Source organism: Perca fluviatilis, chromosome 16, assembly GCF_010015445.1.
Source record: "Perca fluviatilis chromosome 16, GENO_Pfluv_1.0, whole genome shotgun sequence".
In the NCBI taxonomy this organism is placed as follows: Eukaryota; Metazoa; Chordata; class Actinopteri; order Perciformes; family Percidae; genus Perca; species Perca fluviatilis.
In genome coordinates, this window is record NC_053127.1 from 9280548 (window position 1) to 9295394 (window position 14847).

Genomic DNA, 14847 nt, shown 5'->3' on the forward strand with positions numbered 1-14847 from the left:
AAACAGAAAACTGGCATTTTGATAATAAAGAGGACAAGGAACAATGGCAGTGCTGCTGGAGGTCACTTTGTGACAAGTATAGAATTTACTTGAACAAGCTAATTCACCGCTGCATGACCGAAAGGGACGGCTTTCTTCTGTAGAGTTCTCCACACAAAGATATGCATCTAATCTTTCACAGCATGAACAAGAATTTCTCGTTCTTGGTATGCAGCAGGACATAAAGCTTATTGGTCCTCAGACTCCACCTGAGACAAACTAAGCTCTGTCAGCTTTATCTTTTGCAGCCATATGGTTGTTGTTAACATTAAAAGAAAAGCTATTATGCTTTTCCGATTTTCTGTCAAATCGATAATGTTTTTGGATGCAATCCATGTCATGCAACTACTTCAACAGTATGCCTATTTCGTCATTATCCGCATCTGTGTTGGCAGTCCTTTAGCTTCTGTTAGAGGAGACCTATTATGCTTTTCCCTATTTTTTGTCATATCTATAATGTTACAATGTCGGATGTTCATATTTAACATGGCCAAAGCTTCAAATAATGAGGTAAATGTACGTAAAAGAAATTCCTCCTTCAGATTTTACACTGTTCTGAACAGTCTGGTTTTTCACTATTCTCTGCTTGATATGACATCATACCGGGACGGTTTTCAATATATGGCCATCTGCCCCATGCAGGCACGCTACTGCAATGTTTACATTACATACTCTGCCACATGGTGCTACATGCTAACATCAGTGAAACCTGCAGCCTTGGTTGCAGATGTTTTTTTCTCCCCAATGTTGGATCATATTTCTGCTGGAACATGTCCGGTTGTGTAGTTTTTGGTTGAGAAGTCTTTATTGGTGATTTATGACAGTAGAAATTGCTGCTATACCCTGTACAGTCCACTGGTAACTCCATGTGGCTACATGCTAATGTCAGAGAGAGCTCTAATTTTGTCTGCCGAAGTTGTTAATTTCTCCCCACTTACGGATCACATTGCTGCTGGATGGTGTAGCATTGGGTTTAGAAGCATCAATTGGTGATTTTTCATTGCTGGAAGACCTGGTGCGTGAACAAGGTGTGCTAAAACAAAATGCAGCTTTCATGTACAGTACATGTAGCAACTGAATGATCCCATAGATAATTTGGGTGAAATATAAAGAAGCTGTATGGTAGAAGAAAGGCTGACTCCATTAAGTGAGCAAACAAACAGGTGGAGGGTGGAGGTGGTGGTTGAATGAAGACAGGCATGCACTGGTGGCATCCCAATGTATTGTATTCATGTGCCATTTATCTGCATGGCCACCATCTGGCCTTCTTAAAAGGAAAATTCCATCCTTAAATGTTCCAACAATAATCATCAACCTAAGTTGCAAATAATTTTGCTTGATGTACACAATTTTGCTTAACCAGCCACATTTGTTTATTCTAAAATGTCACCAAACATATTTTACCCCTAGAAAAGAGTTAAATGTTTTCAATAAAAGGTGATTGTATGTACAAATACAGTATCACTGGCTGGTCATACAGCTTTTGAAAACGTATTCATATCTACAGGAACAGCTGTGCTCCCTCTACAAACGGCAACATGATTTCTGGCTGCATTTTATTCAGGTATAATGAGGCTGTTGTTGGTGGAAACTGCCTCTGGATCTTTTCCTACAATATACATGTATTATCGAACACTGGTGCCAAGCCTACAGCCAAACATATTGTCAGCGGGTGATGAAGCAACATTGTCAAAATCTTCTGAAAGACTGACACATTTCGCTGCTATTTTTAATGTCACATTTTTTTGCACACTTGAACTCCTTCACAATGTAACGAAGATGCAAAATCTTTTGAACTCAGCTACAAGGTTGTTTGAAAATGTAACTCCCCTTTTTTTGTGTGCAGGTAAAACTATCTCCAAAACTCTTCCAGTGTCCTTACTTGACCTCAATCAAACTTTGTTTTGTTTATGACCAATTACAGTGAAAAATCAAGTCGACAGCTTGGGAAATTTTCTGAAAAAGATGACGCTAGATAATAATTTTAATTTACTCAGCTAAAATGCAGGGATAGTAAAATTATGGTACAAAATCATAACACTTGTGGTGGGATCAAACCTAAATGTTGCCTACTGTTCCTGACAGGTGCTTAATTGTGCATGTGATTATTTGAAACCAACACCACTGTGTTCGCATTATAGGGTGGATTTTTCCTTTAAAAATGGCACACTTTTGGGCTATTGGGATGCTACCAGAGCAGAGGAGACAAGTTGAGTAATGGGGGTATGGAAGTGTTCATACTCATTTTGGGCTGGTGTGGTCGAGCCTGTGCACAGGATATTGGGCGCATCCTTGGTCGGGCCGTCTACTTGTGAGTCCTTATTCTGGGTGCTGTCAGGGGCTTTGACTGGGTCACGCTGGCTCTGTGGCCCGTCTGCATTAGTAGAGGGCGGGCTGACTGGCTCTGAGACAAGGGGTGTTGGGCTGGGAACTTTAGGGGTGTCGCTCAGGTCGACCAGGGGCCCAACATCAGGTTGGGTGTTAGCGTTAAGTGAACTGGACTGGGCAGCAGGGCTGTTTTTGGGGGAGGAGTTGGCAGGGGCGGCTTTGGTTGGGCTGGAGGCGCTGGTGGTTAGCGTGATGCTCTCACTAGCAGGACTGCTCTGCGCCGTGCTAAAGCTCTCAGCAACTGAGTTAGTGGCAGTGCAGGGGAGCAAGTTTACCACCGTGGAGGTGGTGTCTGCAGCGGCAGGCCTGGTGGGGAGGAGCAGGACAAACAAGAGGAGGAGAGGGAGGAGTGGGGAGTGGAGCCACCAGAAAAGTGAGGGAAAGAAAGAAAAAGGACACCAAGAGAAATAAAAGGGGTAGAGGGAGAGTGCAGGTCAGGAAAAAAAAAACAAGGCAGAGTGAGTGCTACTGTGCTGCAGTGGAAAAGTAAAAATCTACACAATCAAAATGTTAGCAACAAAATATTTGTGGAGGGGTAAACTAAAAATAATACAACAGTAAACTATAGAAAGAATGTAGGAGTTTCAGGATCAGGATGCTAATATGCTTTGTACAATAAAGGAACAAGCAGGGTTTGTTGTTGGTCTGAATAGGTCTCTAGAATTTAAAATTTGGTTTAAATCATTCATGGTCTGTATTTGGGATATCCATAGTCAGGGATGTCACCTAAACCTTTTCACAACATACTGTTGGGAGTTTGGAGCAGCATGTTAATTCACGCATTGGGTGGGCCGGGGTCATAAAAATGAACATTTTTGATTAATAGTGGACGGGTTGTGGGTGGGTGAAATAATACATCATTAACGAGGAAAGCATTCATTACATTCTCTAAAATGCGAACACATTTTAAGCTTTATTTTTCATAATGAAGAAAACTATAATTAATGCGTAAACAACATATTTTAAGCTTCATTTTTCATCAGGCGCGAATGAGCAGACTAGACTCTTACTGCAGCTGGCTCCTTTGTCTTAAGCAGCACTATGCAATGGAGATGAAAAGCCCACGAGGATATTTAAAAAGGAGAATTAAAAAAAAGGAAGGGCAGAACGGTTGAGGGTGGGAGCGATTTAGTGAAGTACTTAGCCATGACGAGTCAAGTGCTGGGTATGTCATATGCAACAGCTGCAAGCGTTGTGTGCGTTGTATGTACATTTATTTATTTAAAACCAGCCTACCTCATTGTAATATGTTACCATATCATCACACTTACATACATCCCATAGGGAGCAGTTGAGGTGGAGTGTCCATGCGGGTGCGGGTCTCTTAATTGGAAAAAATAAATTAAAAATTCCCTCGGGTGGGTGGATGATTTATGTGCACCTGTGGATTCGGATGATGTCAGGGCCGATCATGTGTATAGTTGAGCTTACAACGGAACTGTGTCGCGATATATGAATCTAGTTTGGGCCTGACCAACATCATGTTCATAAAAAAAAAAAAAAAAAGAGTTTTGTTGACTAACCCAAAGATTTGATTCACCTCTCTATCAACATACCATGCAGATAGGCCTAAGTCTGGGACACCCCCTGGACTGGGGAAGTGGTCCTGTTCCCATACTCACTCAGGTTCTGTCAAAGGTGTGGTCTCGTTGGGCTCAGTGGGACCCCCTCCTCCTTGGTTTGGGATGTGTTCCTCCTCTGTTCTCACCTCAACAATGGGCTCCTTGGACTCATCCTTCCTGTTGTTAGATGGCAACAGACAGTTTACAAGCTATCGCACTGACTTTATTTGCAATTAATCTGTTAAACATCGGAGACAACTGATCATTTATTTTACTTGTGCAGAGTGTTGCAGGGAACCTCCACGTTAATGCTTTTGACAATTTGATTGAAAGAAACCCAAATTTATGATTATAGAAACTTTTTGAAAACGGGTCAAATTTGACCCGAGGACAACAGGAGGGTTAAATACACCTTCAGGAGGACAGGAACTTCAGAGAGTTGGGACGGCACTGCACAATAACACATTGTGGTTGTACCGTACTGCCTGCTTAATTGTCTCCTCAATTGAGTGTTCATTCAATGCTCCTGTGTGATTCATCAAGGTCTCCCGAACCTTCTTTACGTTTGTGAATTGATTTGTGCTGCTCCTGAGTTTTCGTGCAGTATCGCTTACTGCAGCTTTAAGCAACACATGGAAAATAATAATGTCATAAGATGATGTTCACTTACGTAAATGCTGCCTTGCCCTCCTCGATGTCCTTGCTCTTAGCACCTGGCCCGGCCTTCCCACAGAAGTTCACAGCAATGCACATGAGGAGTCCACACTTGTTAAGGAAGTAGCAGGTGACGTCCACGCCCAACAAGAGCAGGAAAAAGACAACAATGAGGATGCCTACGATGGCTCCGGTGCCCAGGCCTGAGCTACTATCCACGGCGTCTACGACAGGGAGAGGGGATACACAAGCAAAACAGGCAGGAAAAAGAGGGGGAGGACAGGAGTTAGGGGAGAGGAAAGGAAAGGGTTTAACATGAGGGAGAGGGGATAGAAAGAAAGTTAGAAAGAGAGAGGGAGAGAGATGATGAGGAATGCAGTCAAGCTTTTAATACACCTCTTCAGGTACCAATTATCAAGAGTGTGTCATTTTATTAGAGAGTACCAGAGAACCAGGAAACTAATATGTTGAAACAAAATAAAACCCTCATCTCCGCTTTTATTCGAGATACTTGGTATTTACATTATGGCCGACACACATGAGGTGTTCAATTGCACACACAATCACAGAACTTCCAAAGAAGAAAAAAAACAAACACAGATCACAATCTAAATCCGTATGTGAAGACAAACGGGATCTACAAAACTGATAGAGTTCTATATTTATTTCTTTAATAAGAACTGGATGAAGGTATACTAAATACAAACCAAATATTATTTCGGATATGAAAAGTATGAATGTCTGTTCCACATTTAATGGCAATCCATCCAGTAGTTGTAAAGACAGTTTGGGCATGTTCCAGAGGCTTTTAATTATGACTTGCAAAACATTTGGCTTTTAATTACTCAACGTTTTGAAAATAAATCATTAAATCCCTGATTCATTTTAGAGAGGTGTAAAAAGTTACTTTTTTTGTGACTTCCTTTCATGAAAAAAAGACAATGAAAGACTTTTATGTTCTTCATTTTCTTGGCCTTGGATCAAAATATCCAAAAAACATAGTCAAATGAGTCCTTTTTTAAAGTGACATCTTCAGTTTTCCCATTCTATGCTAACTTGCTTATTGGGAAACATTCTTGCAAGCATCCATGTTCTTACCCTATAATTTTGAAAGGCAGACCACTGGAATAGACATACATTGTAATTACAATCTATCTGCAACAAATACATCACAGAAAAACTAAAAGCATAACAGATTTTTATTTGAAGATAATATAGGGGATGTGGTTCATAGGCCAGCCCTCCCCTCCCCACTCTTATACCCCCTACAAAGAGTGTAAACAAACTAACTGCTTTAATGGATTTTTCTCTTTTGGCTGCTTCAAAACTTTCTTAGGAGACGTAAAGGTTAAAGAGGGCTATCTGAGCGGCTGTTTATCTCAACATAAGCAAGAAGTCATCACATTTTGAGGGCAAAGTGCAAATGCAGGTTATTTTCTCCCTCCGATTATTCCACATAAACAAATGCACATGCAGTTTGTAGACGGGATGGAATAAACAAGATTTGGAGTTCCAAGGCAGCTCAGGCTTTGCAGCTTTGCATTTCATCAATGGCTTTCGTAGCTCGCAACATTCGTTGTGGCATTTGATGAACAAGGCTGGACTAATAAATGGTAGCCAAATCCCCATCTTTGCATGCAACCTGCGAGTGCATTAAAGCAAAAAAAAAAAAAAGAGCAATGGTAAAAAACTGAACACATGCAATGTTTCAATGACGTCAGTCAAGTTTTTGCCACTCAATGATTTGCATGTTCTCCATTCATGATGACAAGAGATTGAACAAAAAACACACACAACATGCAGCCAGATTTACACTTCACAGAGACATAACACAAGCTACTTACCACAATACTTCAAACAGGAAAAACATTTGTGGTACAGTGCTTACTTACTGACTCACAGTGCATAATGGATGTGCGTGGACCCCAAAATGTAAATAATCAAAGACCCTGGCAAACATGGTTAAATACACAGAACCAAACCAGAAGTAGTAGCATGCAGTAGGATATCTCACACTCCGTTTTGATTGGGTGGTTATTCCTTCTCTTTGCCACTGTACCAGCACTTGAGGAGTGTGTTTGCCTGGCAATGTTTTTTTTGACTCATCCTTTTTCTTATTCATGTTCCAAGAGCCCATTTAAGTTATATTGTAGTTATATAGAGAATTTGGAAGTACTTTCACATAGTTGAGTGGAGTCAAAAGTAACTAATTTCTGTTTCTTGAGGGAATCAAAATGAATGGATTGGTTGTCTACAGGTTGTTGCTCTGTGCGTCAGACGACTTTTGCATGAAGTTGAATCTTTTTCAACTTACCCACATTGTGCTGCATGGCGCCTTTTGAGCCTTTGAGTAGTGGTGCGCGGTATGCTTTTCAAAGTGGCCACCTTGATGTTGTCCCATGAAAGGACATGAAGGTGGAACCAGATGCAGAGCCGGCTTTAAAAATGTCCCTTCAGACAGTCTTTTCAGAACCCAATGAGACATTAAGGCTTTTTATTAAAATGAAAGTCTCTCTTACATAGGTTAGTGAGGCTCTGCTTAAGGTAATTGTGGCTATCACTTTTGCCAGTGTCTGTATTGAGAGCTCATTAAACTGCCTAAGGAGAATGTGAGCACTGCAGTTTGAGGACCATCTGTAAGATGGAAGAAGATTGGGATAAGGAGCAGGAAACAGACTCACGGCAAATACCTACAGTATGAACTCATACAGTACAGTATGTATAATGGCCGCTTCACCATAGCCTGCAGCACATTGTAAAAGCTTAGTAAAAATGAACAAAAAAGACATTAGCACAGTTAAAAAACTAGAAGTGGTGTACCCTGAAATTCTGTGCCCATTTTGTTGTTTACTGTTCAGAGATATTGGCCAAACCGTCACATTAATATATTTCCTGCAGCTACAACAGAATTTGATCTAAACTAAATGTATGTGCAAGGGTGTTTAGAGCTTCCCTGTTACACGGCTGATTGATCACACAAAGACACACTCATCATAGAAGAGAAAGAGCGTTTAAATAAACCGCGTTTAGATAGGACGCTAAAGGGGTCAAAGGCACATGGCCAAGCATCCGTATTTTACGCGATGGGAGCAACAACGTGTTGGGTTGTTACACTGTCTGTGCACTCTAATATTACGTGTACAACCAACAGTAGAATGAGCATACCTAAAGACCCAGTGAAATCAATTTTCATCAGTTTTAGTCTTTTCCAAGACTCATCCTTTACTCAACAACAAACATACACGTTTATCCAAACAATTGTGATTTGGAGCGACCAGCTAACCCTTCCATCATATAAAACTACACCTGACTTTTAACACTTGACTGATCCATCTTAAGTTTACAGTAGGAGTTGACATGTCACTTCATTACACACTCCTACTATTTGCTAAGGATATAAACAGCCATATGGTGGTGAATGTGTGAAGAGCCCTTAGTTCAACCCTGGTTTCCATTATTCACATCCTGCAATTACTTTTACATTGGTCCAGTTTATGTGACACATTTACCATTGACATGCAACATTTCCAGACTTCACAAGTTGACAAGCACGGCCTGAACGCACCATTAAACTATTACACAGATAAGGGCAAAGGATGGCCAAAAATGATCTGGGCCTTTGAACACAGTCTTGTTGACACATATTCAGTTTTAAAATACAGACTTCAGGATAGACGTCTTTACAAATCCTGTAGGAGCTTGGCCTTCAATGGCGCACTCATGTATTTTTTTAAAACCTTGCAGACAGCCACTGCTGCACAGGCTTTTTCAATATGACAAATTACAATTAGTTTTACGCCTCTTAAACATGTTATGTTTGTGTTTACTGCAACTGTATGACAGAAACACTTTTAAGTGAAAGCGCAGCCCATGGCTAATCTAGACATTTCATTTAAATTCACTATCTTCCTATCCTTGGCTGCACTGTAGTATGCAATCCTTTATTTTCTCTGATGGCTGTGATCAAAATAGCAGGAGCATGCCAAGGGTCTGTGTACTTATAAGTGACTACAGTGTTGCAAACAATGCTTGGTTTTCCTCTGCATATTGCTTCATTTGCATTTTAACAGGCACAATAAATCATGGCATGTATTCAGTGGCAGAGGGGGGTTTTCTCACCGAGTTCTCTTGCTGAGGGAGAAAGCACAAATCTTCGTGTCAGGATGGACTACACAAACATTTCTCTTTACAGGCTTGTCAGGTACAGTACTGCGTCATTTTCCCAGAAGACTGCTGATATCAGACTGCATGTATCAAGCCTCAATTTCACTAAAAAAACCTGACATTCATGAGAAATCAATAACTGGCCACTGTCCAGCATATACATTCTGTCGGACTTGTGTGCTAGTACATCGATGAAAAATCTTTATATTGTCAGTTAATTTACATATCATTATAGCACCAAAAGGTGCATTCAAATAGCTACTGATGGGAATGCACAATATCCATACCGACTTTTATATTTAACCTCTGAAACTCTGCCTGACCTTGTGGTAGCTCTTTCTTTACAAACTCATGTTGTTAAAACATGTTTACACATACAGAAATGTATTTAAGTTCTCATAAAATCCAACAGTTTCTGAATGTCAGGCTCAATTTAAGGGACATTGTTATAAAATGATGTCCAACACGTCTACAATATTTGCAGGTAATAGGTAATTGCTGCAGCCTTAAATAACATTGTCAAATCTAATGAAACTATTTATTAATTATTAGAAGTAGAGGTAAAGACATTTTTTGTTTGTTATCAGCGCTCATCCTGGAAACACATTGAGGGAATGCTTGTTTCACCAGAGGGACCACATGCTGAAAGATCAACAGATCGTTCTCTATAGGGCTGCACCTAACAATTATTTTCATAGTCGATTAATCTGCTAATAATTTTCTCGATTAATCGATTAGTTGTTTGGTCTATAAAATGTCAGAAAATGGTGAATAATGTGGATCAGTGTTTCCCAAAAGCCCAAGATGACGTCTTCAAATGTCGTTTTTTGTCCACAACTCAAAAGATATTCAGTTTACTGTCACAGAGGAGAGAAGAAACTAGAAAATATTCACATTTAACAAGCTGGAATCACAGAATTTTTACTTTTGTCTTAAAAGATTACTCAAACTGACTAATCGATTAATCTTTGCAGCTCTAATTCTCTATGGACTGACGTGCATTGAGGGCTTTATAGATCTGTACAATGCAGAGACCGATCCCTCCAAAATGAATGGCACAGCATATTATAGAGGGGCAAATCTCTATAAACAGATATCTGCATATGATTGCAGAGTCTGTAGGCAATGGGACAATAATTTGGTATCGGAAGAGTTCTGGTTTCTGTTTGTAGTCCAAGTAGTATTGACCAATTACGTTAAAGCGGCCATTGGATGCATGCAGGTAAACAGTCTGGGGGAGAGCAAAAGAGGTAGAACGCATTGTTCGAAATACAATCTCCAAACCCATCAGCTATTGTCTAACCACAATTTAGCTTTTTTTTTCTTATCTGATGGGTTCCAAGATTTTAGAGGGGCAGACATTGTGTTAACACATCTACAGAAAAAGTTGGAATCACAGAGGAACCAATATGTTCGCAATCTAGAGAGAGAGGCAAGACGATTTGACCAAGGTGTAAAACAGGCCATACATGTCAAACTTTTAAGCAACCCTCACTGAAAACAGGAAGACTGTAACACCACCCCTCCGCCGCTGTGACATCACCGCCCGCCTCTGCATTCTCCAACACGTCCAGCAGCCCCGCTCAACGGTCAGAGGCATCACCTTGGTTACGGCCATCACGCTCAAAAGGTGTGTTGTGTAGTTGGTAGCGATGGTGCATTGTTACCCAAAGCTTAAATACAAGTCATATAGAATGTGCAGATACAATAAAATGATAATATACTTCAGGTGCATCACCATTAGTACTTCTGAACCAGTGCCCTAATGCTGGGTTCTATACTGCACCTATTGTGCAGACTGCGTACTATATACTACAAGTCACATTATTATGTCTATGAGGTTACTATACGAGAACTCAATGTCGTTTTCACTAACATGAAATGACGAGATATGTGCACCGACAGACAAAATTAAACCGCGAATTTCTTTGGTTTTCCAAAATCACTCGAGCTGTCTCGCCAGCCAATTGTTTTAATCATGTGTAGATGTGAGTAGCCTCTCCATTTCCTTTCTGCATTGCAAATATTTTATCAGATGTGCCTTTCGTTTAGACGGTGACGCCATTTTTGGGGCTTAAAAACGCAAAAAAAGTGAAACCACCCTCCAGAGTGGAAATCTTACAGTAAAAACGCTCCACTGTCGCATTCCCGTCTAAAGGGTAAAAACGCAGTCTGCTCCGGTCTGCTCACGGTGGCACTCCGCCGTTGGGTATCCACAGCCTGCCTATACTTGGTCCGGATGGCTTTCAGCTTTGATGATATCTGACTTTTACAGATGGCGTCTTTCTCGTGTTGATATGACGTCCCTCCAGGTACAGGATACTGCTGAAGAAATTGTCTATATATTTTGACTGGCAGGACTCCCAGTCCACGCCCTGTTGTGCCTTTGTGGTTTTGTAATCTAAGGTTGTTTGGACCAATAACTCCACCTCTTGGTCTGTCCAGACAAAATTGTCAGCTTTTGTTGTTCGCTTCGCCATGTTTGGGTTTCCCGCTACTAGTGAGAGGAGAGGGAGAGAGGAGGAGGAGAGGGAGAGAGGATGAGGAGAGGGAGAGAGGATGAGGAGAGGGAGAGAGGAGGAGGAGAGGGAGAGAAGTAGAAGGAAGGTTCTACGCAGGCGAGCGGACTTGGTGGTGGTGTGTGGCAGTGCTTCACACTACCACCTAGCCGCCTGGTGTGCATACTACATCGAATTTCACAAACTTTTGCGTCACCATATGCACGCTTTGACAAAAAACCATTGTCTAAACGCGGAATAAAAAGTGAGAACGCAACGCCACTTTTGCGTTTTCTCTTCAGATTGTTTCCGTCTAAACATAGCCTAATTTTGTCTTATAGAATTGGGATGAATCTTTACTGACTCTCACATGACTGCCATACTCTCATAATGTGAGCCACCCTGACAAGTTTAGGGTAGCTTACCAGGTAGAGTGTGCGCCGCATGTACAGAGGCTCGGTCCTCGCCGTAGCAGCCACGGTTTCAATTCCGACCTGCGGCCCTTTGCTGCATGTCATTCCCCCTCTCTCTCCCTTTTCAAGTCTAAGCTGTCCTATCAAATAAAGGCCTACAAATGCCAAAAATGTAATCTTTAAAAAGCCAGTGATAAAGCCTTTAAAGAAGGGAAGAGATCTTCAACAAGTGCCACAAACCAGTGAATAGTTTCATTTTAACCTGGTGTACTAACTGGACCAATGAGAAAAATCTACAGATAACAAACACATAGTGACTTGAATTTGATTCTGAGGAAGCAAATACAGATTCTATATGTGAGGTGAAGTTTTTTTTTCTAAATTTTGGAAAATTTAAAAAAAGGAACCACGAGTGTAAACTGTAAATAACCCCATATGTCTTAATAATGTATGTTGCAATCCATATTCTAGTTAGCAGAAATATTTAAATCAATCCCAACTATTTATTTCATGGTTTTTACAACTGTATATCTTATTGTTTTCCTTTTGTGCCTTGGTTATATTTTTTAATCTGTTAATCTTCTTTATTTGGGTATTGCATGGACCTTATTTCCAATAACTCCTCCATCAGCGCTCTGCCACAGTGTGGCACTGCACCACCTATAAAATAACATGAGCTTCAGAGTCTGTTTTCTTGGGTGCAAGGAAGCAGAGTGCTGCTGACAACTGACTCCCTCTCTGACTGATTAAGATCTTTGAAATCTCTTCATGTGTGTGGCTGGATGGGATTATCAGCATTTAAATGAGGATTTCAGAGTTCAGTTACTAGTGAGGCAACTGGCACCACAAACTGATGTGTACAGTGACTTGAAAAAAAAAATGAATTGCTGACTCATTTTTAAGCAGGGAGGAAGCATTCGGAAAAATGTAACTTTTATAATATATCTAATTTAATACAGAGTGATATTGGTTACAGAGATGACTACTGTAGGCGATTTGATTGTTTTAGGTTTGCTGTATACAAAATTTCAATCAGATTTAGAATATGTACATATATTTCCATCAGATTACAGAACCAAAACAACAACATGGTCCTCTGTGAATAAAAAAAACTAAATTGTGGAAAATGACAAGAAGATAAAAGTCATGAGAAACAGTGGAGGAACATTCCTAGATTACAGAACGAAAAGAACTTGCTTCATTTCATTCACTATGCAAATCTGCTGATTTGATTTAAAACTTCTATCCATATAAACACCCCATTAACCCAGTCAAGCTGACAAACTTGATCTCCTCCAGGGTGCCACTCCCTCACGCTCCCTCAGATCCTCTTCCTCCATATACACCTGTCTGTCCCCTCCACCCGTCTCATCACCATGGGGAGCGGAGCATCCAGCCGCTCTGCTCCCCGTCTCTGGAATTCATTACCACCCCAATTTAGAAACATCGATTCATTCCCCCATTTCAAATTGCAACTCAAAACAAAACTGTTTAAAACTGCCTATTCCAATTGGTGTCAATTGCTCTGCCTCTTTCTGTTGTTTTTATTGTTGTATTTTTTATTTTTTTTGCTGCTTTTAATGTCTTATGTATCCCTGCACGGTGTCCTTGAGTGCCGAGAAAGGCGCCTTTAAATACAATGTATTATTATTATTATTACTATGATTATTAAACTGGAGGAAATAGTTTTCTATGCCAAGACAGTGACTCCTGAACGATAACAGCCGCTCTGGCTGTACAGTCTGTATGCAGCGGGCGACTGCACCGTTTGCTTCACCGAAGAGAAATATTCTGTTGATATGCAATGCATGTGAGACTGATGCACACACTTTAGATGGAGGTCCTTATTAGCAAAAATGAAAATCACTCAGCACTGATCAGCACTATCATTACTCAGTAGGTACTGATGAACAACAGCAGGGACCAACAAGTGACAAAGAACACCGACACCCTGAGGGTTTTCGTAAGCTCTTATTATCCTTGTGACAGAACTTAGTTGAGATGAAACGGCAGTGTCAGGGATAATGAACTGAAGGAATACAAGTCTTGTTTTAGATCCCAACTGAGGAAGGAAGACCAGAAGAGATGAGCCAGGGTGAAATGCCCAAAAGAAACTACCAAAAGGAAGAAGAAAAAAAAAACAAGATCTACAGGTATTTATTACTTTCTGCCAACATAATTCTTCATCTGTCTTCTAATTCCCATTGGGGTTCAGGGCTTTACCACATATCAACGTTATTCTGCCTTCAGGCGTATAAGGTTGAAGCAAGCAAGGAAGCAAGTTTTATGGTGCTTCTTCATCCAAAAGGAGGCAGAGAGCCTCTTGAGCTACATTCACCTTGGCATTCCCTCCAAAAGCCCCCTTCAAAAAGTCACAAATCAGATAGAAAAACATTTGACATTTGCTTATTTGGATTTGAAGTGCTCTTTGCGACAGGCTGTCTCAAATGGAACCTTGAGATTCTGTTTTTCAAATGGGGAGTCGAGTAAGTGGCATGCTTGGTGTTAAAGCACTTAAAACCCAATGAGAACATCTTTGATAGGCAATTGACAACAAAAGTATTCTCTTTTTGAAAAATATGTTGTTTTTTTGTTTGTTTTTTTAACACCACGCTGAAGTACAAGAAAAGAGCAGAAGGCAAAATGCGAACAAAAAAAGTCATGGATACTTCCAAGTTCCCCCATATACCACTCCTCATGAAAATAGGAAACAATTTGCAGTCTATTATTTGGAGTTACTTACACATTTTAACTATAGCCTTGAAAGAAAAAGTATTTTCTGGTTACAATAATGCAACCTTGCCACAATGTTTTCATTACCAAGACAAATTCACATCTGTCTGATTACTGAATATGTATCAATGCTTTATTAATGCTCAGACATTGAACTGTTGTCGATCATGGCTGTAGGTGATGCTAGTCTCCAATGATCTTTCCTAATTGTTCTTTTAACCATGACGAAGCTTCCCTAACCTTAAAGTAAAGAAGTACTTTTTTAAAACCCAAACCACAATCCCTCAGTAACCCTTACCAAAGCATTTCTTATAGTTGCATAAAAATGAATATCTCTTTTTGTGCTATACTAGGCTGCTGGATAGTTTTGAAATAGAGATCATACTGCCATGAAAT

The 14847-nt window shown here is 40.4% G+C and overlaps 1 protein-coding gene across 19 annotated transcripts in view; it reads right to left on the reverse strand.

Annotated features, from left to right (window-relative positions):
* ncam1a (neural cell adhesion molecule 1a) overlaps positions 1–14847 on the reverse strand; it is a 269226-nt gene that overhangs the window by 3602 nt on the left and 250777 nt on the right. For 13 of the 19 annotated variants that reach the window (XM_039778226.1, XM_039778224.1, XM_039778229.1 and 10 more), the window contains 3 exons: positions 4660–4867; positions 4050–4166; positions 2281–2733 (listed from right to left, as the gene is read on the reverse strand). In XM_039778226.1, coding sequence (XP_039634160.1) covers positions 2281–2733; positions 4050–4166; positions 4660–4867 — 778 coding nt within the window. The remainder of the gene's footprint in view (positions 1–2280; positions 2734–4049; positions 4167–4659; positions 4868–14847) is intronic. The other 6 variants (XM_039778237.1, XM_039778235.1, XM_039778238.1 and 3 more) reach the window with 1 other exon arrangement.